The sequence below is a fragment of the Misgurnus anguillicaudatus genome, chromosome 13 (assembly GCF_027580225.2).
Source record: "Misgurnus anguillicaudatus chromosome 13, ASM2758022v2, whole genome shotgun sequence".
NCBI lineage: Eukaryota > Metazoa > Chordata > Actinopteri > Cypriniformes > Cobitidae > Misgurnus > Misgurnus anguillicaudatus.
The window spans coordinates 18329592-18354458 of record NC_073349.2 but is presented as its reverse complement, the minus strand read 5'-3'; the positions used below and the strand labels follow the sequence as shown (position 1 = coordinate 18354458).

The 24867-nt window shown below is 36.8% G+C and overlaps 3 protein-coding genes across 6 annotated transcripts; 2 read left to right on the top strand and 1 right to left on the bottom strand.

Annotated features, from left to right (window-relative positions):
• Positions 1-130: 130 nt before the first annotated feature.
• On the bottom strand, positions 131-8653 carry mlh3 (mutL homolog 3 (E. coli)). 3 transcript variants are annotated; one of them, XM_073875270.1, is made up of 14 exons: positions 8615-8653; positions 7659-7684; positions 4992-7510; positions 4791-4892; positions 4632-4708; positions 4443-4547; positions 4253-4337; positions 4105-4173; positions 2234-2342; positions 1946-2105; positions 1827-1850; positions 732-810; positions 479-627; positions 131-300 (listed from the first exon to the last, which is right to left on the bottom strand). In XM_073875270.1, the coding sequence occupies exons 3-14, from the start codon at positions 7507-7509 to the stop codon at positions 211-213; spliced, it is 3567 nt and encodes a 1188-aa protein (XP_073731371.1). In that variant the 5' UTR covers position 7510; positions 7659-7684; positions 8615-8653; the 3' UTR covers positions 131-210. The 3 variants fall into 3 exon arrangements, with proteins under 3 accessions (XP_073731371.1, XP_055043602.2, XP_055043605.2); XM_055187627.2 differs by lacking the exon at positions 8615-8653 and adding an exon at positions 7852-8049; XM_055187630.2 differs by lacking the exons at positions 7659-7684; positions 8615-8653 and adding an exon at positions 7852-8050.
• Positions 8654-9795: 1142 nt separating this feature from the next.
• Positions 9796-18287, top strand: tmem240a (transmembrane protein 240a). Of its 2 annotated transcripts, none has more exons than XM_055187634.2 (4): positions 9796-10588; positions 10850-10956; positions 13576-13784; positions 17175-18287. In XM_055187634.2, exons 1-4 carry the CDS (start codon positions 10532-10534, stop codon positions 17327-17329), a joined length of 528 nt encoding a protein of 175 aa, XP_055043609.1. In that variant the 5' UTR covers positions 9796-10531; the 3' UTR covers positions 17330-18287. The 2 variants fall into 2 exon arrangements, with proteins under 2 accessions (XP_055043609.1, XP_055043610.1); XM_055187635.2 differs by having other exon boundaries at positions 10766-10956.
• Positions 18288-21478: 3191 nt separating this feature from the next.
• Positions 21479-24587, top strand: LOC129430439 (succinate dehydrogenase [ubiquinone] iron-sulfur subunit, mitochondrial). Its single transcript, XM_073875269.1, has 6 exons — positions 21479-21562; positions 21668-21804; positions 21892-22008; positions 22110-22211; positions 24005-24127; positions 24294-24587. Exons 1-6 carry the CDS (start codon positions 21487-21489, stop codon positions 24369-24371), a joined length of 633 nt encoding a protein of 210 aa, XP_073731370.1. The 5' UTR covers positions 21479-21486; the 3' UTR covers positions 24372-24587.
• Positions 24588-24867: the final 280 nt, after the last annotated feature.

The window sequence follows — 24867 nt, the reverse complement described above, 5'->3', positions numbered from 1 at the left end:
TTTTTTATTGGTTGTTTTTCATGCTCTACCAGCAAACGTTTGCATACAGTATCCATGAGTGTAACAAAATAAAAGCCGTTATATTTATTTATTTTTATTGTTTTTAATATTTGATGAAAATGACAATAAATAGAAGTAGACATTCTTTATTTAAGTAATTAATTTAACACAAAATGTAAAGCGCAGAACGTTTTGTTTCTAAATTCATGCTTAGTTTTGTGAAAGAGATTTATCTTTTCCATAGAGTTGCCATGACTTGTACATTCTTCTCAGTTTCCTCAGATTTGGTTTGGGAAGATCCTGTAGGCATGTAAAACATTACTATTAACATACACGCTTAAGTGTTTTATATATAGTACTATATTCTTGAATAAAAATCATTATGGACACAGGGTGGATATTGCACAGTGTTATTAAGTCTTTATTCAAACCTATTTAAAACTGTCCTAAAGTAGCACATTCAAGAGGGGATTTGTACCTGCTGATCTTCTAAGTGGTGAAGATCTGCAAGTGGGACAATGGAAGGTCTGCCATGGGCACATTGGAAGGGAAGCTGACAAGAGGAGAGCGAGCTCACCAGACTACAACATTCCTCTTTACTCAGAATGTGATTGAACTTAATTGCTCCTGTAAATTTAAATCACATATTACTATTAAAATCGGCATGAAATTGTTTAGACACATTGCAATTTTTATATAAAAATATATATTTTTTTGTTTTATACACTAACCATGACAAGCTTGTGAAGCAAGTACATTATGAACTGTTAAAGGCAGCGTTCCTCTCACTCTTCCTGTTGAGCGCAGAAGCTGCAAATGTGAAACAAAAGAATGAAACCCATTAAATCCCTTAAAGGGGACTTTTTAAGATGTCAAATATATCTTTGGTGTCCCCAGAGTACGTATGTGAAGTTCTAGCTCAAAACACCATATAGATAATTTTTTATAACATGTTAAAATTGCCACTTTGTAGGTGTGTGCACAAATGTGCCGTTTTTGGGTGTGTCCTTTTAAATGCAAATGAGTTGATGTCTGCACTAAATGACGCGTTGGTTGGATAGTGCAGATTAAGGGGTGGTATTATCTGACATCACAAGGGGAGTCAAATTTTTATTTTCCTATTTTTTCACATGCTTGCAGAGAATGGTTTGCCAAAACTAAGTTACTGGGTTGTTCTTTTTCAGATTTTATAGGTTGGTAGAAGCACTGGGGAACCAATTATAGAACTTAAACATGAAAATAGTCAGATTTTCATGATGTCCCCTTTAAACTTTAAATCTACAAGAAGACCATTTGCAATCCAGCCTGTGAAAACCCAGCTAAAGTCCTCATTTTGTGATTTACGATTTTCTACATATATTATGTAAAGAACATTATGTGAAAATATAACCTTGATATCTTTAATATTGAAGGCCATGTCAAAGATCAAAATTAAAGTAAGCTCAATGACTGTAATGAAACTTTGATTAGCCGGGATTTCACAAGTGGGGTCACATTTGATTTGTTTACCCTACTGAAAAATCCAGCTAAGACCACCATAAGCTGGTAGCTGGTTTTAGCTGGTATAAGGTCTAAGCTGGTCCTCCCAGCATGAAAAAGCTGGTCATGCTGGTGGGCCAGCTGGTCTTCCAGCCTGACCAGCTAAGTCCAGCTAGACCAGCTTAAAAAGTGACCAAAACACAGCTAGACCAGCTTCCTACACCAGCAAAACCAGCTAAAACCAAGCTGGAGACCAGCTAAAACCAGCTCACCAGCTTGTGCTGGTCTTAGCTGGATTTTTCAGTAGGTACATATTAGAAACAAATTAATTCAACATCCTGGCTCACCTCAATTTGTTCTCGTAGGTAGTCCTGCAAAACAAAAGATACTGTTTAATAAGAGAAAACAAATGTATGTTTCTAAACTACATAAAAACATCACTGAATATTAAATAAGTGAGCTTAACCTCTGCAATGGTTTTAATTATAGACTGCCTTCCACGCCGGAGCTCTGCATTCTCTTTCTCTATGAAACATGTGGGAAGTCTCTCCAATAACACATTTAGTGACTCACTCTTCAGGAAGCTCACATCTAAAGCAAGACCCCTCAGAAAAGCCTGACAAGACCTTCAAGGACAAGAGATATTTATAGAACCATTAATTCAGTGCAGAACTCATTGAAGACACATGTAGGTTTCAGGGACATGATGATGGTGTAGTCAGGAATGTTGAATCCAGACAGCAGCTGCACTGACCTCAGAAGTCTCATATCTTCCTCTGTCACACTAATCTCCAAGGGTGGAGTTACAATCGAGGAACACAGCCTCTTTTTTCCAGGTGTGTCTGGATCATCCTCGTAGGAGTCTGCACCAAACAAGCAGCAGCATGAAGAGAATGTTAATGAGTTTTAACCGAGTAATATTCCTACTTGAAATTTGTGACAAAGAAACATTACTGGTGCGCATCTGGAGTTAAAGGGACACTCATTTTCCAGCTCCCCTAGAGTTAAACATTAGACTTTATACCTTTTTGGAATCCATTCAGATGATATCTGGGTCTGGCGCTACCACTTTTAGCATAGCTTAGCATAATCCATTGAATCTGATTGGACCATTAGCATCGCGCAAAAAAAAAAACAAAACAGTTTGGATATTTTCCTATTTAAAACTTTACTCTTCTGTAGTTACATTGTGTACTAAGACCGACAGAAAATTAAAAGTTGAGATTTTCTAGGCAGATACAGCTTGAACTATACTCTCATTCTGGCGTAATAATCAAGGACTTTTCTGTGGTACCATTTTTTGGTGTGATTCTAATGGTCTAATCAAATTCAATTGATAATGCTAAGCTATGCTAAAAGTGGTAGCGCCAGACCCAGAAATCAGCTGAATGGATTCCAAAACAGTTAAAATCAGTGTTTTACTCTATAGGGGAGCTGGAAAATGGGTATATTTTCAAAAAAAGTGGAGTGTCCCTTTAAAGGGGACATTTCACAAGACTTTTTTAAGATAGATGTCAAATAAATCTTTGGTGTCCCCAGAGTACATATGGGAAGTTCTAGCTCAAAATACCATATAGATAATTTATTATAGCATGTTAAAATTGCCACTTTGTAGGTGTGAGCAAAAATGTTCCCTTTTTGGCTGTGTCCTTTTAAATGCAAATGAGTTTATCTCTGCACTAAACGGCAGTACATTGGTTAGATTAAGTGAAGAGTTTCGTTGCAAAAGGAGATAACCACCGTTTTGTTAATTTTTCAGAAATCGTTTTTTGGTTCTGCATTCCAATTAATTTCAATGCAAGTGCAGTTGGTTTGTTTTGATTTAAACCTTCATAACTTAAAAAATACAGCTAAGTAGCACCATAAAACAAAATAATAACATGATAACATAATAATAAACATGTTTTGACAAAAATGTTAAAAAATGGATTTATCTCGTTTTGCAACGAAACTCTTCAAGTGCAGATTAAGGGGCAGTATTATCCCCTTCTGACATCACAAGGGGAGTCAAATTTGTAATGACCTATTTTTTCACATGCTTACAGAGAATGGTTTAGCAACCATGAACTACTGCTCCTCACTGCCTTAAGCCCAAGATACATTGCACGATTTTTGGCTGTCCCAGACGAAAGATTGCAATCGTGAAACAACAATCACGATTTCTGTGATCGTGGCTCTTTATCGGTGGTCAGTGTGATAAGGTATGACCTTATAGGAGTGCAAAAATCCTGCAGTGTATTCCGAACTTTACAAACAGACAGTGAGCGCTTTCAATTAAAATAGATCTGATTGATACAGTCTGAGACAATAGTATCTAGTGGACAGAGTACAACTTGCTGATTGTGGAAACTATGGTAATGCAGGACTGTAAGTGGGCAGGGTTTAATCAATGTGACCTCACATTGATAAGAAAATCAAAACGGCATGTCTAATGAGACTGCAATGGTTTAATGAGCGGGTGGATTTTTTTCATTGTAGGGTGGTTGTGTTCACACACTGCTAACACACATTATTTCCAAACATTATGATTTTGCATAATAGGTGCCCTTCAAGTTATAATATATGCTTTCTTATCGGACTAGTCACAGAATCATTTTTTAAAATATGGACAGTCACTACATTTACCCAGCACCAACGCCTCCAGTCGGACTCTTTCATGGGCAGCATGTTGATCAACCAACACAAGAAGATTTCCTGCAAAGGGAAAAAACAACAACATGTGTTTAAAACAATGGCATGCAGTTCAATGTAATGATTTTCAATGTAATGTCACCTTCATTGTTACTGCTTTCAGACACTTCATGCTCTGCTGTATTTATTAAACAAGCAAGAAACTTCTTGTCCACTTGATTGATGACCTGAGGTAAAAACAAACTTGAAATTCATTTTCATTTAAAACAAGTAGTTTTTACTAAAGGTATTGTAAGTGTCGAGCACAAAAAGGATAGAGGGGAAATACTTGCTTTCATCGTGTGGATCATATTCTTGGTAAACCGGCAGGGGTAAAGAATGTTGTGGATTTTCACAGCAAGGCCCTCCGCTTGTCCACTGGTTACATCCAAAGCAACCTTTTTAGAATTAATTGGAAATAAGTGTATGTTCTTTAAAAACGAAAACTCATGGTGGCAATATAAGTGAAAGAAAAAACGAACCTCTGGAGGTCTTATAAACACTGGGTTGGTCCATTCTGAAAACAGGGCTGAAAGTGAATTTGGACCTTGGACATCCTCTTAAAAAAAGAAAAAAGACAATTAGTAAAGGTGAAATCCAAAGTTTTGAGCCTATATGCTGCATTCTATATAAATTTGTACCTCTGTTGTCTGTCAATGAGCAAAGAGCTCTCTCTGCTCTGGGCTTGGGCAGAAAGGGAAGTACAATATTTGTCTGAAATGGATAACACCTGTACTCAAATCCTATGAGCAGAGAAAAGCGGATTATAATACATATATACATATTTTTATAAAGCTTTCTATGATTTAAAGATAAAATAGTGTCCCCTGCATTATTCCTACCTGTTTTTGAAATTACGCTAACCATCATGTTAGTAATATCTGTGGTACATGGCACTTGAGCCTCCTCCACAGGAGGAGAGTTGTATTTGCTGAGCCCTGTAACCTGGTTAATGTAAACCAGCTTACCTAAAGAATTGTCATAATGGGCCAGCCAGTTGCTGGAAACTGGGATTGCTTCTTCACGACTTTCATTTATAGTCTGCCATTCATCTTTTGCACTGTTAGACAGTGGATTATGCTCAGAGGTTATCCCAACTTCATAAGCGGTGTTAACACTTCCTCCAAAGGAAGTCATACACGGGTTGCAGAGGTGTGAATCTTCTAAAGCAGAAGTGATTTTTGTGCCCTGTTCAATCAGATCAATGTCTGGATTTTCTGTACAAGGATCGGCTAAATCAGAAGATTCATATTCAAGAAGTTTTCCCTGATCGTTTCCCAAGGATCTTTGTTCTAATTCAAAAGACATGGAATCGACAGGAGACATCTTATCAGAAAAAAAGTCTTGCACATCTGGACAAGACAAAGTTTCATTAATGAGCCATTCTGCCCTTGTCCTAGCCTCGTGTGATGGCTGATGCTGGTGTAATGTCTCTTTGTCACGTTTTAAATGCGAACGTTTAACATTCAATGATATATTGTCTTCTTTGTTCCTTGGTGAAGATTTAGCAGAACTTGTAGTATGTGCAGATACGGTATCTTTAATGTCCATTAGTACTGGCCTGTCGGTGTACTCTAGCCCAGTAAAACCAACAGAGAGGTCATTTGAATTTATAAAGGGCTCTGGGTATAAAATACTGCTTTTGTCCATAGACAGTTGTTTTTTATCACCATCCTTCCCGAACAACCTTCTGAACTTGTCAAGAGATCCAGTTTCAAAAGACAGAGTTAATTTACGGCATGCTGCAGTTCTGACGCTCTTTGAACTGGGACCATAAAAAACATGGCAATCCTGTTCGGCTCTTGCAGTGTCATTTAATGGCAATTTTCTCTTTCGTGGATGAAGTTTGTTCGACAGACTGAATTGCTTCAAACTATCCTCCACCCATCTTTCATCTTTCATGGATGAAGTATTGAAGTACAAAACTGAAATCTTGTCACTGTTGCCTTCTGTCTCTGTCCCAACCGTTGAGTCACTATCTGTACAGATTTCATTTACATGTTGGTCAAGTATTTCATCATTTTTGCTATTGTTAACAACTGGTAATGTGGTCTGTATGGGCAAACTGAAACTTTGAACCGTCTCTGATTCTTCACTGGGGTAACCTTTTGTGTTTGGTGTAGATTGCTTCAGCATTTGAACACCACCAGAGACTTCCATATCATCATTTTTCTCAGTCAGAGCTTTATATGCTTCATGTGTTTCGTTAATGTTTCGTTCTTCTGCAGGGGTCTTTACACTCCTCACTGGGTCTTGACTACCAGTTGGACCATCAATGTCATTCACGGAAGACTCCGTCACTAGGTTTTCTTTAGCGAGGAATGATTTTACTCCTTCCTCAATGCAGATTAGAACATTATCCCAGTCTTTGAACTCGATAAGGGACTTGGCTGGTTCTAGGCATATGTCATATTCAGAGTAGTGACATTTGATATTTAAAACATAGACTCCATATAGATCCATCCCACCCCTTTGTTTAGGACTTGATGTCAATGCGGATGAATTTGGGCTGTTGTTTTGTCTAGCTGTGCAGCTCACTTTCTTCAAAAGACTGTTGAGTATTTTATGAATGCGTGTCTTCAAAAGAAGCCTCCCGTTTACGTATAAAAATTGTAAGCTGTTGTTGTAGTGACCCTCACGACCAATGTGACCTGTCATTTCAAACTGCTCATGAGCATAACTGACCTCTCCAAGTTTTTGGGCTCGACTCAAGCCGTGAATCTGAACAAACCTGTAAAAGGTATTACTTGTTTTGGAAAGCTGTACTATCATTTGGGAAGAGTTTTCTTTTTTTAATGTGAAGGACACAGATGGATGCATTAAAGATATGGCCTCCATTCTCTTACGGATACGTTCAGTCTCTAAAACGTCATCTACTCTTTTTCTTCTGACTGGCATGTTGTGGAAGAGGTTGTAGACTGACACGGTTGTCCCTGCGGACGGGCGAACAGTCTGTGCTTCAAAAACATCTGATTCTTTTGTCTCATTAAATCTTTTAACGTAGGTTTTTGCAGTCTGCTTAGTTCTAGAGTTTATTTCAACCACCTCAGCAAGAGAGACAATGCTGGAAATGGCCTCACCCCTGAACCCATAAAAGCGGAGGTTATCCAGATCTTGTACTGTACTGCATTTGCTTGTGTTGTATCTGATTCCTACTTTCTCAATGTCTTCTCGACACATTCCTGAGCCGTTGTCGATCACCTGCACTTTGAAGGCAGCTACATCTATTTTGACAGCAACACATGTTGCTCCGGAGTCAATGCTGTTTAATATGAGTTCCTCTATACACTGCTGTAATGAGAAGATTGTTATGCCAGAGCGCAGTTGTGCTTGAACATCTTTGGGTAAACTCTTTATCATTCTGGAAAAAAGGGAAAATTGCACAGCAATTAAACGTGGTAAATATTAATCATTAGCGTTAATATCAATACACATTATTTACTGGAACTAGAGAGTTTTTAATTGATACTTTCAAATGAATGACAAAAAAACTTTGTTTTTGTTTGTACCTCTTTGGTGGGGTGTGAAATGTCAGCTGTGTACACAAGCAAATGATAAAAGTTAACTTTAAATAGCAAGTTTAACATTTTAAATCTCTGTCAGTCAGCTGTGACCGTGTGACGTTACACAAATAACAGGGTAGTCCGTTTGCTAACAGCTAAGTTTAATTTCAGTCCGTTAAAATTGAAAGGTTTCCTTTACCTTTGACTATTAATGGGTGTTTCTGTACATACTCAGATGTGATAAAATAAACGTGTTTCTATTATTTATTAATGAAATACAGCGATATATTTTGAAGTCGCCGCATCTGCAGCGGAAATGACGTTGATAAATGGACAGCGTGAAGTAAACGACATCAAGGAAAAGGTAACATTGCGACGCACGTAGTAAACAAAAGACTCACAATTATGCAAATATTTATCTTAAGTAAATTAAAAACGTACGTTTTTTTTTAAAGATGACCTAAGCCCGTTTTTCATTTATAATGTTTAGCTAAACATTTTGACAGTTTCAACGATAAGTTAAAGAAAACGTTAAAACAACTAATTAGGTTATAAGCGCAATAAAGTATAATGTGATGTTACGACTAAAATAAGGTTGTACAAATTAAAGTTGTATGTATATCAATAATTTTTTAAAGAATATATAATCCATTAAAAAATAACTAAAATATTAATTCTAAAAATCCATGAGAAATACAGCATGGCATAATTATGTATAATAGTATGTCAACAGTGTACAATAAAGTCCGGTTTTACTTTTGAAACGGGATATTCCAGATATAATGAAGATTCTAGTTTTAACAATTGAATTTACACATAAATTAACTCTGGATGCTTTACCATTAAGATAAGATACCATGATTGATAAATGTTATATTACAAAAAATATATATTTTCTGAGTATTTTTTAAGAGACACATTCTTGACAGACCATATGCAAATGACAAAGAAAAAATACTTACCTGGTTTAATTTGTGTAATTTTTGTAGCTTTGTTTAACAACAGGAACCAGATCTGTCAGCATCAAATAATTAAGATGTGCATGCTGTCGAGTATATGAAAAAGATGTGAATGAATTGACAAATGTATCATAATTATTATAATAAATGTGACGTTTATTAGTAGTATCAATACAAAAAACCTACCAAAGTAATGTGATCACATTTAAACCTATTTTTTTACTCACTGGGGTATATGAACTCACTCAATCTCAAAAACAAGTGCAATTAGACTTAAAATATATTTTACCCCCATAAAAAACAGAAATGAAAGCCATACTTTGTGTGTAAAGTCTTTTCCTTGCTTATTTTTCTCTTCTTTCTTTTCTTTCTTTTAAATATAACTGAGTAGACTAGAAAAATAAATCACAGTCACCTTCGTGGCCAATTAATCTTGTAAAATCAAGTCATAAATCATACATAGGATTCTAAGATCAAGACTATTTCATTGTGTTTATTATAGGATTAGCAATTGCAAAAAATATTCAAAGCAATCAATATCCAATTTTCAGGGAAACTAATTGCCTTACATTGTGCTAGTTAGTGAAGGATGAGAGTGAAAGAGAGCGAGGAGAGAGAGAGAGAGAGAGAGAGAGAGAGAGAGAGAGAGAGAGAGAGAGAGAGAGAGAGAGAGCGCGTTTGATAGTGGTCAGCAGTAAATCTGGCTGCTCTCCAGGGTGCTGAAATGGGTTGCCGCTGAATGTCGAGGGCATCATGGCATGACCTTCAGAGATAAAGATGGGTCGTATGTAATGTAACCCTAGCCTCCTAAGTTTTCAAACATTCTGTTCATAATTATGTTGCAAAGAAGCACAGAAGGAATCTGGTAACAGAGATACTGAAGTGCACCAACCTGAATTTCTGTCTAACAGTCAGGGCTGTGTATCTGTCAAGGCTTATACACGTGTTAGTTAACGCGCAGAGCATCAGGGAATAGAAGGTCGCTTAAAGATGCTGCACATCACGAAATGGCGCGATATGAACTGCAGAGCGCGTGCGAGTGGGCGTGAGGATGGGTTGCGAAAAACTACACGCTCCTCGGGGGATGCCTGTCCTTTAAAATGCATTTCATTAATTGAAATAGATCAGCCATGTTTTTACTGGAAAAGTGAATTAGTCAGACTCTTCTACCACTCCCAGCCCACCCACCCCTCTCCATCTCTCTTGCGCGCTCGCTCTCTCTCTCCCCCTCTCACACACGCTCACGCACGGCCACGGGAACGCTCCTGGCTGCCGTGGACGACATCGAAAGGTATAAAGCTGGAATGGCAGATGCTGCATAAACCCAAATGGATTTTAGGAAAGAAGGGTCTTGTCTTCTGGTGCCTCAGAAAAGCCCGTCGCACGAACAAACGGCGTACAGAATGCGGATCACAGGAGACGTGTAATGCGAACTACTTGAAACATTTCTGCAAATAAATCCTTGACGACGATCAATCCACGGTTTGCCAAGAACACGTGAATGAAACTGGAACATTGAAGAACTAGCTATCCCTGGCCTTGCACCACATTTCAACGGTGTTGGAGCGCAAAGGAGGAGAGAGACCATAGCATCAGTAATAAGACCAGGAGAATCTCAGCACCCTCCCACGACGATACCGAACCACACAGCTGAGGCGGATTCATCTGCAGCATTGGGGTACAGGATCGTATCACTGGATTTGGTTGAAGACTGTGTTTGTAGGCTAATACATTTGGATAGCGAGATCTGGTGAGCACTGCCATATGCACCTCAAGAGCATCTTCCAGTTTCGGACTGAGAGGCAGGTGTAGGTGCAAGGGCGCATCCATGAGCGTCTTCTCCCGGGACGGCATGTTTTTAGTTTAGGCGGATTTGTTGAAAAGACTGGTGGAAGAGGAAAGGCGGGTTCTGAAGTTTTGATGCATATGATCACAACCACCATGATTTTTATGATCCTCGGTGCTTCAGTTGTAATGGTAAGTCTGTCACATTTTCATTTACAGCTTTCAAATGTCAATTTCTGTCATGCTTTAAAGTGAAACGGGGGTTTAGAAAAGCACTGAAGTACGTGAAGTCCACTTAAAATCTAGTTAAGACAATGTTTCTATTATTGGCTGATATGGACATGTATCAATGTGTATTTCCCCCTGCAGTGGTCACAGTACCAGGTCATGTAGCGGTTGCTGTGTGCCAATACTGCTTGTCATGTCCCGGTTGACTCGAATGGTTCTTTGCAGGCGATAGCGTGTTTAATGGACATGAACGCACTCCTGGACCGCTTTCACAACTACATCTTACCGCATTTACGAGGGGAAGACCGCGTCTGTCATTGCAACTGTGGAAGGTAAAAAAGGATAATAATTAATAGCATCTTATTATTACGATAGGATTAAATGGTGCATCTATACCCACAGCTTTTAGGCCTGAACCATTCTTTAGGCTTCGAGAGACTGTCTGTGCTTTAGCTTTTCATTTATTTATTGGGAGATCGTCACATGACAGGCCTTGAGGTATTCGTGGTTTTTGTGTCATATTTTCGGCCGTTAATTCGTATGGTTATCAATATATCGGAGCTAGCTAGGTTGCTTTGCGTCGGTGTTGCCTGTATGAGAATCTCCTTGATTTCTCAGCTTGTGTTTTTTCTTTCTGCGTATCAAGGTGTGATTTTCTCCTAGTCACAGCTTGAGATGCTGTTCTTTTTGATATTTTTTATGCCACACAATTGCAAAACGTTGAAATTGAAGAGTTTATATGTATGGTAATTGAAGTAAATATGCAAAAGCAGTTTGTGGTTTTGAGGAGTGTAATACAAAATAGGCTTAGTTTATGTGTAAAAAATACAAAGATTAGGTGGCCCTTTTAAATTGCATTTGTTTCTTTTTGATAGCATATCTTATGTTATTATGAAATATACTCTTTGTTTCCTATTCTATATATCTTAGGCCTATATGTGATCCTCCCAAGTCTCATAATATGAGCATCAAAGTTTGATTTCAACCATTGATTTCACTATAATTTCAATCTTTGACATGACCTTATGAGACAATATTACATTTATCAAGGTTATACTTTTACATAATGTAGGATGATTTTAACAGTAAATCACAGAAAATTACTTTCACATGCAGCATTGTTGCCTCTGTTTAATCACAAACTGCTATGTCAGTTCATCACTTGTTGTTTATGTTAAAACATTTAGATGAGAATGTTAATGGGGTCAAATTAAAATAGTTTTCATCTATATAAGTAGTGTATGCTTTAATAATGTTCCTAAATGTTGGTTAGTCAAAAATATAATACAAAATTACTTTATAAACCAGACTACATACATTATTACAGCAGCAACATTCACTTATGTAACATAGTTTTCTGTGTCATATATCAGGACCAAATTATTGAGTTATTGAACTGTGTTTAGTGAAAACTTGCTCAGTGTCTTGGTAATTTGCAGAAATAAAGCATGAGTTAGTTTTTTCTGCATAAAGCTTTATGTGGTGGTTTAGACCTTAGTTTAATTAGGAAATACAGTTTTAACAAACATGCCTTACCAAAACCATTACTTGTCTGTATTTTGAGGCAAACAAAAGGCACTGATGTATTTTAAGATATGTCAGTGCAAGTTGTTTTCAGTTTGGACAGATCTTCAATTTTTTTAGTCTAAGACTAATCCCTGTACGGGAAACCGGCCCTATATGGATATATATATATATATATATATATATATATATATATATATATATATATATATATATATATATATATATATATATATATATATATATATATATATATATATATATATATTGGTTACTCTTTACACATATTGATCACAGACAAGCTCTTAATGCAAGTTATTTTCTTGCCATGTGTGTTTCTGTAACTTTCTGTAGGACAATAATTTCCATTAACCTAAATCTGTATTATTACTTTCTTCTATCACACTTAAATATATGTGTTACTTTATATTTAAATGTTTAGTCTCAGTATTTTTTTTCATTTGACAGCTTCTTCCGTGGCATAGTCACAGAATTTTTTACTCATTTTTCTGTGGCATTATCACAGATCTCCGCATTTTTCTGTGGCAGATTGGTTACTCAACTGTTTTGTCCTATTTTCTTACCATTGTCGCTTCGGTTTAGGGTTAAATTTACATAAAATGACATCTTTACCCAAACCCAACTCTAACCCCAACCCCAGGCGACAATTGTTTAAAGTATAGAAAATATAAAAGAATACATCAGAAAAAGTAGTATAAACCAATAGTTAAAGTGACATACTAACGCAAACACCAAATCTAACCCTAAACTGAAGTGACAATGGTTTGAAAATAGGAGAAAGCAGTTGAGTAACCAATCCGTGAGAATGCCATGGAAAAATGAGCAAAAAATTCCGTGACTATCCCACGGAACTTTGTGAGATCATGTTGCAACAACTCGTCACATAGGACACCAAAAGTTAGATAAACACATTTTTTATAATACATTGCAAAAATTACGACTGCATCTAGTATGAAGTCAAAAAACAAACTGGTTCCAAATAGATCCATAATACCAGTACAGAAAATTTGTTTAGTATGCCCTGTTCGGGAGTTATTAAAGCACTTTTTTGCCCTAATGTGATTTGTGTAGGTGACATAAAGTGTCCTAAATGTATATTTCCTTATCTGTTGTTTTCAACACATATATACATATGAAGAGTTTTGTTGCAAAATGAGATAACAATGCAACTGCAGTTGGTTTGTTTTGATTTAAACCTTCATAACTTAAAAAATACGGCTAAGTAGCACCATAAAACAAATTATAATAACATGATAACATAATAAAACATGTTTTGACAAGAATGTTAAAACGGATTTATCTCGTTTTGCAACGAAACTCTTCATATATATAATTTTTTAAGTTAAGTTAAAGGTTGTTATTAATGTCTTTACCCTATTCTAAAAATCATTTGTCCTCATTCACAGGCATCATATTCACTATGTAATTCCATATGACGGAGACCATTCACTCGTGGACTCATCTGAGAATTACTTTGTGAGTGACAGTGTGACCAAACAGGAGATGGACCTCATGCTGGGGCTGTTGCTGGGGTTTTGTATCAGCTGGCTGTTGTTGTGGCTGGATGGGGCTTTACACTGTGCTGTGAGGGCCTGGAGAGCCAGTCGCTACTATGGTGAGTGGAAAGAACATTGTAACCAAATGTACAGGGAGAGCATATATTTCGAAAGATGTAAAGACCAAAGATCGTGTTTTTAGGACCCATTCAGACCATCCCAAAATTATGGATATTAATGGAGGTTTTTTTTACATCACAATGCATCAAATCATGTTTGACAATTTAATCAGTATATTTTTAACAGAATGTTGACATTTTGTGCTTGAACTTGAGGTGGAAAGAGATTGAGTTTTCTTTCTGTGCTTTTTATGTGTTACTCTATGTTAGCACATCTTCAAATCACTGTGTTAAAAATAAAATCATTAACATGAAACACTTTGCTGTCCAGACCAAGTGCCTTATAGTGTCTGTGCCCTAGCAAAATTATCAAAGTTTGTGCTGTTAACGTTTGGTGCATTAGTAAAACTAAATGAATGGAAATAAAGATTACACTCGTTAATTATACTAGTATATATACGATTAGCTAAAGTCATTAAATAAAGCACAGTTGGTGTTATAGAGTGATATTATACCAGAATTTGCATAAGACTAAATCCTCAAAAATTTCTGTCCCACTGTATTAATTTTATGTAAATAAATATATTTCCAAACCTTTCAAAAATTCGGTTTTCTGTCCCCAAACATTTACACAGCTCTATTTTAACATTTTCATCAGCTGTCAGCACTCCTTTTCTGCCCTGTTATTATCACCCTCAGTAATGAATGCATTAAGATGAAGAGCGTGGCTGTAGAAATCAACAGCAGGCATTCACTGAATGTAACTGAATCACAGCAGTTGTTTATAGCAGTTGCAATGGACTGTTAGAGAAAAAGTACATATGTTCTGGGAAAAGATGTAGACGCTGCTTTTAGTTCAAATACAATCACTGTGTTCCACAGATGCATCATGTTGTGGCTTATAGGAATAAACTGCAGTAAAAACGTAATGGTAAAAGAACTTGGGTGGCCAGAAACAATATGCCTTTTGCCTTTAATAGCATTAAAGGGATAGTTCACCCAGAAATCATCATTAACTCACCCTCACGTTTCTATTCTGTGGAAAACAAAAAACAATAGTTTAATAAATGATAAGCACACAGTTGTACCCATTAACCTCAATACTAGGATAAACATATAGCATCAATGGGTTGTGTCGTCAGCTGTGTGCTTACCAAGGCTTTGAACTGGTTCACGAAGCGCAAACCAGAAACTTTTGATGTTTTGCAAGGAACAGAAACGAAACCAGAAACTTAAAAAATTTATGTTCCGGATCAGAATCGTTTTTTTTGTTCTTTGACAAGATTTCTTTGCAATACTCGGTGAAGTTCACTTCCAGTCACTAGAAAAATGAGAAGCTTCACCAGCAAGTAGCCTACTCAAGCCAAAGTCTCTAATGCTCAATCATAAGATGTAAATATCTTAGGCTACCAAGTATCTCAAGTACTTAATACTAATTAATGGTGTAACGGATCGCAGTTGATCCGTACAGATCACTACCCACGATCGGCTCGCATGCAATTCGTGCATTAATACGCAAATTTAAATAGGGTGAAAGTTGATAATTTGCACATGTTTCAAAGGCTTGCAAATGTTAACACTTAAGTGATTTTAAACTATTTAGGCGCTAAAGTGAGTAATTTCTGTACGCACAGACGCACATGCGGTTGAATGTTTCCGGTCCAACTCCAATCAAATGTGATTATCCCTATGCCCTTCAAAGATCAAAACTCTTGAGGTATAAACTTAAGAAAGAGTTGCGCTACTGTGTCTCATCCTGTAGTAAAATACATTTGGCGAATAAAGCACTGAAACACAACGTAATTTTCACTTTATGTGGAGCGACTGTTTATGCTGCATCTTCTTCCCGAAGGGCCGTTTGGAGTTTGTCCTCCGTCTGTGTGTGTGCACGTGTTTAAGTGCAACAAATTTACAGTTATGCCACTTACATAATGTAGCCTTTTTTTAGTGTTTGATGACAAGATAGAGACTTAAGGAAAATTATGTAGACTTCATAGAATAATTTAAGTTTAATGTCCTAATGATCAGCCTACTTATTTGTATGTCCTACAGCTGACATGGAACGTTATTAACCGTTTCTGGAACTTTATTTTTTGTTCTAACCAATTTTAGGGTTGAACCGAATACCGGAAACATTAAAATACTGTTTCTGTTCAGAACGAACCAAATGGGGAAAAAATCTGGTTCAAAGCCCTGCTGCTTACTATCATTTATCAAAATATCAAATTTTGTGTTAAAACAACATAAGGGTAAATATTTTTTATTTTGAGGTAAACTATCCCTTTAATACAAATGTTGGTATTCCAAATGTGTCCTGATTCAAGAGAAGATGCTACATCCATAGGCTTTAACCTACTGCAAAATGTTGGGAATGCCCCTCTAGTGAAAAGCACCACAGCTGTGAAATCATGACGTTTGTGGTGGGTCAGCCTCATTTAGCCTTGTCAAAATAGGGAGTGAAGGTGAGTCTAACAGAGAGAAAGGTGGGAGGGAAATGCAGTTGTACCCCCACCCCCACCAGTACGCACACGCTCTTGCACCCTTGCACTGTGCAAGTGCTAAAAATAGACAAAGAGCAGCTGGAAAGAGAAGGCAACTTGGCGAGACATGTAAGAGTGCGCTCACATACCAAATATATATATATATATATATATATATATATATATATATATATATAAAATACTGTATTGTACACCGAGACAGGAACCATTTAAAGTGGCCTTATATGTACCATTTAGGTAAGATATATACCTTTGAGGTACCAATATGTACCCTTTAGGTACAAATGTGTTTATATATATATATATATATATATATATATATATATATATATATATATGCATACATATCCATACATTAATTCAGTCCCAGCTTTTAGAGGTCACCGACAGAGGTCCTGCATCCCTTTCATAAGCGTATCTTCACTCAATTCTTCCTACAACGTACCTTTCTTTTGATTTAGATAAGGCTTAAAAAAAAACTTATTCACTGTCTGCCTTTGTATACCCTTCACAATAGTCCTAGTTGGATGGCATACTCATGAAATGCTATAAATAACCACCCACCCCTATTGCATCTCTTTCACGCACACTGACACACTTCCAACAGGGCCGGTTGTGAGGGGCGGGGCCATCTCAGGAGCTCTCTCGCAAGGTCCTGCTATATCTCAACCTCCGTCTTCAACCCACATGCTGTTTCCATTAACACGTTGTGTAGACATGCTGGTTTATTGTAGGATGTTGTACATTTTGTTCTATTTCTAACCATCTTATTAGTAAAGTCATTAAGAACGTATGAAACTCCACAGGGAATTCAATGTTGGGTTTTTTTTTGTCGAATTGCATTGACAGTACTCATAAGCTAATGACTTTCTCAATTAATCGCTCACAGATACCCCATCCTGGTCATGGTTGCCACAGTTTTGTAACCTTCGGGATCTCCGTAGACGTGCGCAGCTTCGGCAGCTGGAGGATTCCAGTGGAAACATGGTGCACATCAAGCAGAAGCTTTATCATAATGGTCACCCCAGTCCTCGTCACCTCTGACTCTTTTACGGCAGTTTTCCCGAAACTGCTCCATTACCAGCTGCTGCCTCAGAGACCCACTTTAATCGTTCCAGTCTGAACCATCTTTTAGATCTTCTAAAAGCACTCAACACATTTAAATATTTGCCAAAATTCAAGACGAATCGTTGCCAATGTCCTGATCTGTGTTCACGTCCGTCACGTATGAGACTGAAATGTGGGGCGAATGTTTTTTCTGTACAGACATGTTATTTTTCATTGCTGAATCTAGGCATGCACTTTTAGAACGGGGAAGATGGTTTTGTGAGACATTGGGAGTCAATTAATTTTTATCTTGCTTCCCCTACCTTTTTTTAGCTTTTTCATCTGAATATGATTTTTTTGGGAGATGGGGATACATGGGTTGGGGTGGGTGGGTTGGAGGACATGGTTTTGTGATAGTGTAGTTAGAGATTAGCTATACTGCTAATGTAAATAGTTATAAATATTGTTTTATGGGATTGAAGTCAAAAGAGTAGGATGTTCTAAGAAAACTAGTCATGAATTGTAAGAAAAAGAAAGAGGTAAAAGACAAAATAGTGTATTTGAATGCAGATGTGATATGTGAACGTTTTGGATGGATGAAGAAGAGACTTTAAAACGACTGATTAGCTTTGTTACTATGTGAAATAAATGAATGTAATAATTTTATCTGTAAATAAATGAGAGTGCAGGAAGATTGAAATGAACGTTCAGGGCTCTTTTTGCTGTTTCAAACGTCATCTGTCAAATGCTTGCATTCGCTTTGTCTTCCCTACACTGTGTCCAATAGCCCTTCCAGGATTGCTTTAAAAACTACTCCATACTCAAACAAGAACAACCAGCCTGCCAGCAAAAAGAGTCCTGACCTAATTTTCTCTTCCTCTTTATGTCCAGACATTGCTGTTGTGAAGATAAAATGTCTGTTTTATTAAAAGTGCCACTGCAGCACAACAGTGACCCCTAATTTTTGGATGTGTCATTTCTTAACAGCTGAAGGTGTTGTTGCATTGGGCAAATTACAACCAAGGTAAGTTACACAGCCCTGTTATTTGAAATTGCCATTAACATTATTGACATTAATGACTTAAATAAACAAAATATTTGGACAAACTCTTAAATATTACAAATACTTGAATTTTGATTCTGTTTGAGAAATAAAATGGGTGGAAGAATCCAGAGGGATCAAAATTAACTAAACCTTAAATAAAATGTACTGAACTAGACTTAAACAAGCCTAATATTACGGAGATGCCATAATTGCTCTGTTCCCATGCAATATTGTAATGCATGTACACTGTCAGAATTTTTTTCCAAATATGTACCATCACAAAACCCTTCCAAAATCGTACACCTTTGTTCCTAAAGAGTTTATTATAATAACTCAGAGGTACACATTGGTACTAAAGAAAGCTTATTAGCACCTCAAAGATACATATTCGTATCTCAAAGGCAAATATTGGTACCATACTTATACGTACTGATTCTGTACCTATTGTACATATTAGGACCTTTTTTAAGGGTATTGCCACAGTAACAGATACAGTAGGTTTGAGTGAAATGCACATTTCTATACAGCCTTAGCAGTTTCAGTAAATGTCTTGTAAATTTAAACAAATTTAAAGACAAAAAAATTACATTCATAAGAAAAATAAAAAAATTCAAGGCATCATGTGGTTATTAGACAAGATTTGGTTGATTTACGAGAAAGTAACAAACATCAATGTATGGTCAATTTATAATTTGACTTTTTTATACTGACATTTACCGGGATAAATATGCACCTTCAAGGGGCGCATTTAAATTAAACGATCTGATTGTTTGACCTGAATGCAAATGCACTCTTCTGATATCCTGCTTTCTTCGAAATTCCCTACATGGAGGTCAAACGGATTTGTAAAAAAGCTCTTCTGGCAGAAGTGGGACTCGCTTGACAGATAAACGTAGACCACTCAAGTTGAAGCCCGAATAAGCCTGAATTGCTTTTGATCCAGGCGTCACTATATCTCCGGGTGGGACTGAGAAAAGGCCAATAAACATCTTCATCTGAGTTTTACCTTGAAGGAATGCTTCTTCAACCATAATTCTTGATTTATCTCAAACAAGCAAGGGATAGTATAGTCAGAACAATAGTGTAAGTCAGCTCTCACTGTTATTGCAGGTGCTTGGGATAAAAAATGAACCTTTTATGAATAAATAATGGGCCTTTCAAAATGCATGTATTCACTGTTTTTTCTCTTAAGCTGATGAGAATGAATAAGTGCTAAATTCCTATAAATAAATAAATAAATATATATATAAATATATTTTATTATATTTATTATTATTATTATATTTTATCATTATAAATAAATTCTTCAGAATAATTTTTATAATAACAAGAAGATAACCTAAATGACATCATCAATGATTAAATTTTATGTTCAGGACAGGGTTATATAACCCTGGGTTAATTTCAGGGATAACCTCACTTACAAAGTGAAATGCTCCTTTAACCCAGGATTAAAAGCGCGGTTTAGAACGAAGAGAACTTGTTTAGATATCACTGTAGTTGGTTGCCTCAGTACACTACAACAACCCAGGTAAGAAAATTTAGCAAATATTTGATTTATGGCTAAAAGACAATGATTAATATATATATAATATATATACAGTTTTTACGTGAGGTTACCTTTGATGAAGTGGTCATGGCTACCATCGTTTCCAATCACTGGAAACCGAAGCACTTACGTTTATGGAACAAAATTCAAAATCCTTTCTGGGTTTCCGTCTCTGAAGACATCTGTAGAAGCATAGCCCAGGCTTGTCTCCTCGTCGGTTAGTGCGTTTTATTGCACGACAACTATTCAGTAGGCTAGTATTTAGGCTAAACAAAACAACAACAACAAAAAACACTCAATTCTTAATCTGCGGACAACGGCAAATAGCGCTCTCTTGCCCTCCAGCGGTGCGTGTGCGTGACGTCACATGATTTGCGTCATCGCATTTGGAGGCGTGGCAATTATCAGCTTGTGGTATTTAACTACTATTCAAAGTTTTAAAGATATATTCTCCTACATAACAGTACCCAAGTGTAAAATGTCAGTCATGTTCAAATCTCTCAGTCGCACCTGTAAGAAGTTGATGGTAAGCTGATTATTGATTGTATCTGAAAATTATGCGCATGATGATGCACCCTGATAATGTAAAGAATTGTGCGTACGGTGTCTTATAATTTCCCGCAAGTTAAAGTTTAACTTTGACTACAAATACAATCTCTTGTAAATTTTATGTAGAGAAAATTGCTTTTTTAAATACCTAATGGAGAAAATTGTTAGAAAATGTTTGAGAAAATATTGTTTGGTCGTTCACTTGTCATTCACGTTAACATGTCTACAGAGAACTTTGTACCTCTTTATTACCTGTACATTTACGCTTATCTAAAGAGGTCCTGTTAAACTTTCAAAATGTGAGAGTACAATTGGGTTTGTCTTTTAATATTATATCTGTTTGTGCAACGATGCTTTTTGAAGGGATCACAATAAATGTAGTTTATAGTAGGAACATTGCGATTTATTTTCTAGTGCGAGTTTAATAATGGTGACATAAGACGGTAATTTATCAATTACACCGAGAGATGGCGCTCTAGTAGAAACCCGCGCTAGTGGATTTCAACATTTTTGACTTGCCCCAGTTGTCCACAACAATATCCGAAGGCCACTTACAATTAATTTTAATCCGATAAAATATATTTAGGTTGACATAACTTCAAAAATGTATGTTTGTTACGAAAAAACCCAAACACTGTAAAATAGCTTTTTTTAATGCTTGTTTTTTCCATTATAAATATTTTTAAGTCATCTTTGCTCCCTTGGAAGTTTGTTGAGGCGACCCGGGGTTCAATAATTACATGAACTTCAGTCATTTTTAGATAACATCTTTCAGTCATTTTTAGATAACATCTTTCAGTCATTTTTAGATAACATTTTTCCTTTCTCTGTCTACTGCAGCTGGTGCGATATGCCCAGATAGCAGCTGGCCCCTCTCCTATCACTGAGCCAAAAATAAAGACATTTCAAATTTACAGATGGGACCCTGACACACCTGGTGACAAGCCACAAATGCAAACCTATAAGATCGACTTGAACACAAAGATGGTTTCCCAATGTAGATGTGGTCCAATGGTGCTAGATGCCCTCATCAAAATTAAAAATGAGATAGACCCCACGCTCACCTTCAGACGTTCCTGTAGAGAGGGTAATATCAGATAAAACAAATAAAAAACTTTGATAATTATATAGACACATGTGTGTGCTGTGAGATGAGTGTGATATTATTTACATATAAATTATAATCTTACAGGTATATGTGGCTCTTGTGCTATGAATATCAACGGAGGCAACACTTTAGCCTGTTTGAACAAAATAGATACAAATATCAGCAAAGTAACAAAGATATACCCACTGCCTCACATGTATGTTGTAAAAGATCTCGTCCCTGTGAGTATGCCATTCTACGAATAACCATTTAAGTGTTCGCATTATTCAATCCACATGTATCTTTCAATTCATTTGGTGTCATTTTAGGATATGAACAACTTTTATGCACAGTACAAGTCCATTGAGCCTTATCTTAAGAAGAAAGATGAGTCAAAACAGGGGAAGCAACAATACCTCCAAACAATTGAGGACCGTCAAAAGCTGGTATTTAACATCCTGCCCAATTTAGATGAATTGTGTTGACGTGAAGGGTGAATGTGCTCTTTCCTAATAATTTTTAAACACACTTTTCCATCTGTTCATAGGATGGACTGTATGAATGTATTCTGTGTGCATGCTGCAGCACTAGTTGTCCTAGTTACTGGTGGAATGGAGACAAGTACCTCGGCCCAGCTGTGCTTATGCAGGTATATATTATTTACAATTTGGCTTCAGGGCCATGAATGACTTGGGGCCCAGAGCCAGGGACGGACTGGGGCTAAAAAACAGCCCTGGACTTTTTCACAAATAGGCCCATCATCCGGCCATTCTCAACTAGCCGTGCGCAACAGACACAAGGATGTCCTGATACGTACAGACTTTCGGACAAGGTTATTTAATATTTTGTCAATGTCATTTTACACTTTGATGTATAATAAGGCTGTGAAATAATGAAAATGGCGCGCCCTATTAATTTAGTCTGTAAAGCTTTCACAAACAACCACCAGGTCTTTGCCAATTCCACAATACTAAACACAAATATAAAAGAGAAGGAAAAACTTTACTCTGATGGAAGACAGACAGAAAGTGCAAGTTAGGATTTTTTGGTTAAACTAATATTTGGTCAATTATTTAACCCCTTTCTTGTATTTTAGCATGTTTAGAGTGGTCACAATGCATGCCTGATATTTTCCCGTTTAATTCAATACCTTCATTGTAGCAGAAAATGTGAGCTCATTACAACCTCTAATATACAATAAAGTCAATGAAAGAAAAGAAAACCAATGCAATACGATGAATGTCCAAAAATATGACACCAACAGACTGTTTTTAAACATGGTTGGATAAATATTTTTTACTTTGGTGTGTGTGTGTGTGATTTTGGTTAGATGACAGTTGTAGGTTACAGTTTGACAAGAGTTTACAGTTTGACAAAAGCACAATGTTTTGTTTCATTGCGACTGCACAAAACTATAAGCAAACACTTTGCAGTTTGAATGATGTCCCATATGAACAAAATGACGGAGTATGTATTTTTTACGTTACCACTCTTCAATCGCGCCCGCGCCTCTCTCCCTCTCTCTCGCGCGTGCGCGCACGCACACACACACACACACACACACACACACACACACACACACACACACACACACACACACACACACACACACACACACACACACACACACACACACACACACACACACACACACACACAGACTCACATCACGTCTCTCTCTCTAAGTAGTTGCGCATTACGTTAATTTTCATGCGAGTTTTAGTTTTATTTATTTTTATATCGTGTATATTATATTATAATATCACGTGTCCTGCTACTGGCACTTACAGGACCTCTTGCTGATGTGAAGTTAACTTTGTCTGTCCCTCATCATGACCAGGCTGCGGATGCTCAGGCTTGCGAACATAGACGCTCGCGAATTCCGGTAATCCGTGGACCAATCACGGCTAGTAGGCCGACTCTTCTTCCTTGTTTTTTTTACACGTAGCAGCATATAAGTGATCGTATTAGTGCCCCTGTTGTTGGCTCTTCATATTGCGTTATAAGACTTTTTTTGACGTCGGCCGGGCGACGGCCCTCCGTTGAACGGCCGTTCTGGACTTTTCCAGACTGCACAGATTGCCAATCCGTCCCTGCCCAGAGCAAAATGATTTGGTTGGGTCCCCGAGGCTCAATTAAACATACAGTCAGTGGACAGTCATTTTGCCAAGACGCATGCACATGGTTCACGTGATGCAACGAACACATATTTTGAATTTGTGCCCCTTGGAAGAGAAGTCACCGGCCGCCACTGCATACAGTACAGGTCATTTATTATTTTTAAGTTTATAACCTTTATAAATGTACAATAATTGTTGTAATCCTGCAAACACATTGATTGTAAATCCTGAATATTGCCCAGTTCTTGGTTTGTTTAGATCAACACATTCATATAAACAATATTTGAACTCTTGTTAAGTGATTTTGTCACCAATTCAATAGGCCTATAGGTGGATGATTGACTCTCGGGATGACTTTACGGAAGAGCGTCTCTCCAGATTACAGGACCCTTTCTCCCTTTACCGCTGTCATACAATATTGAATTGTACGAAGACATGCCCCAAGGTAGGTTTATAACCCTACCATTACTCTGCTCTTCATTTGATAATGCTTAAATCAGGATTATATTTGTTAGACAACAAAGTATGTTTGTTTATGTTTTTTGTTAAGTGTCTATCATGCATTAATTTAACTGTTTAATTTGATCTTTTTTGTGTTTTATCCTCTTTAGGGACTCAATCCTGGAAAAGCTATAGCAGAAATTAAGAAAATGATGGCAGTTTATAAAGAAAATAGATCTCTTAGCTAACTTGAAAATATAGAAATTACACTGGTTTAGAGTTTATTGTGTTTTAATTATTGTATATTACTCAACAAATATACATTTTGAACGTATGTTGTCTGATAGATAAAAATATGTTTATTTTAAACAGCAGAAACAGCCTTCATTTGCATGTGCACAACAAAAGTAGATCTGGAAACATCTGCACAACATTTATGATGAATTAATAAATTAATAAAAGAATTCATGACTTGCATGTTTACTTCTACCCTACTTAAAGTTTAGTATAACAGCATTGTGAGTATTTTTGACACTTGTATACTGAATGGATGCTTGTAATGTTCCCAATTTCTAAATCACTGTGAATAAAAGTGAATGCCTATAAATGAGTCTTTTACAATGCTATAAATAGCATGGGGATACCTGTATGTTTCAGTCATAGACTGTAAAAAGGGTTTCAATGCACGATTTTGTAAAACAGTAAAAACGACATGCATTCTCACGATGTCCTCCAGATGGCGGT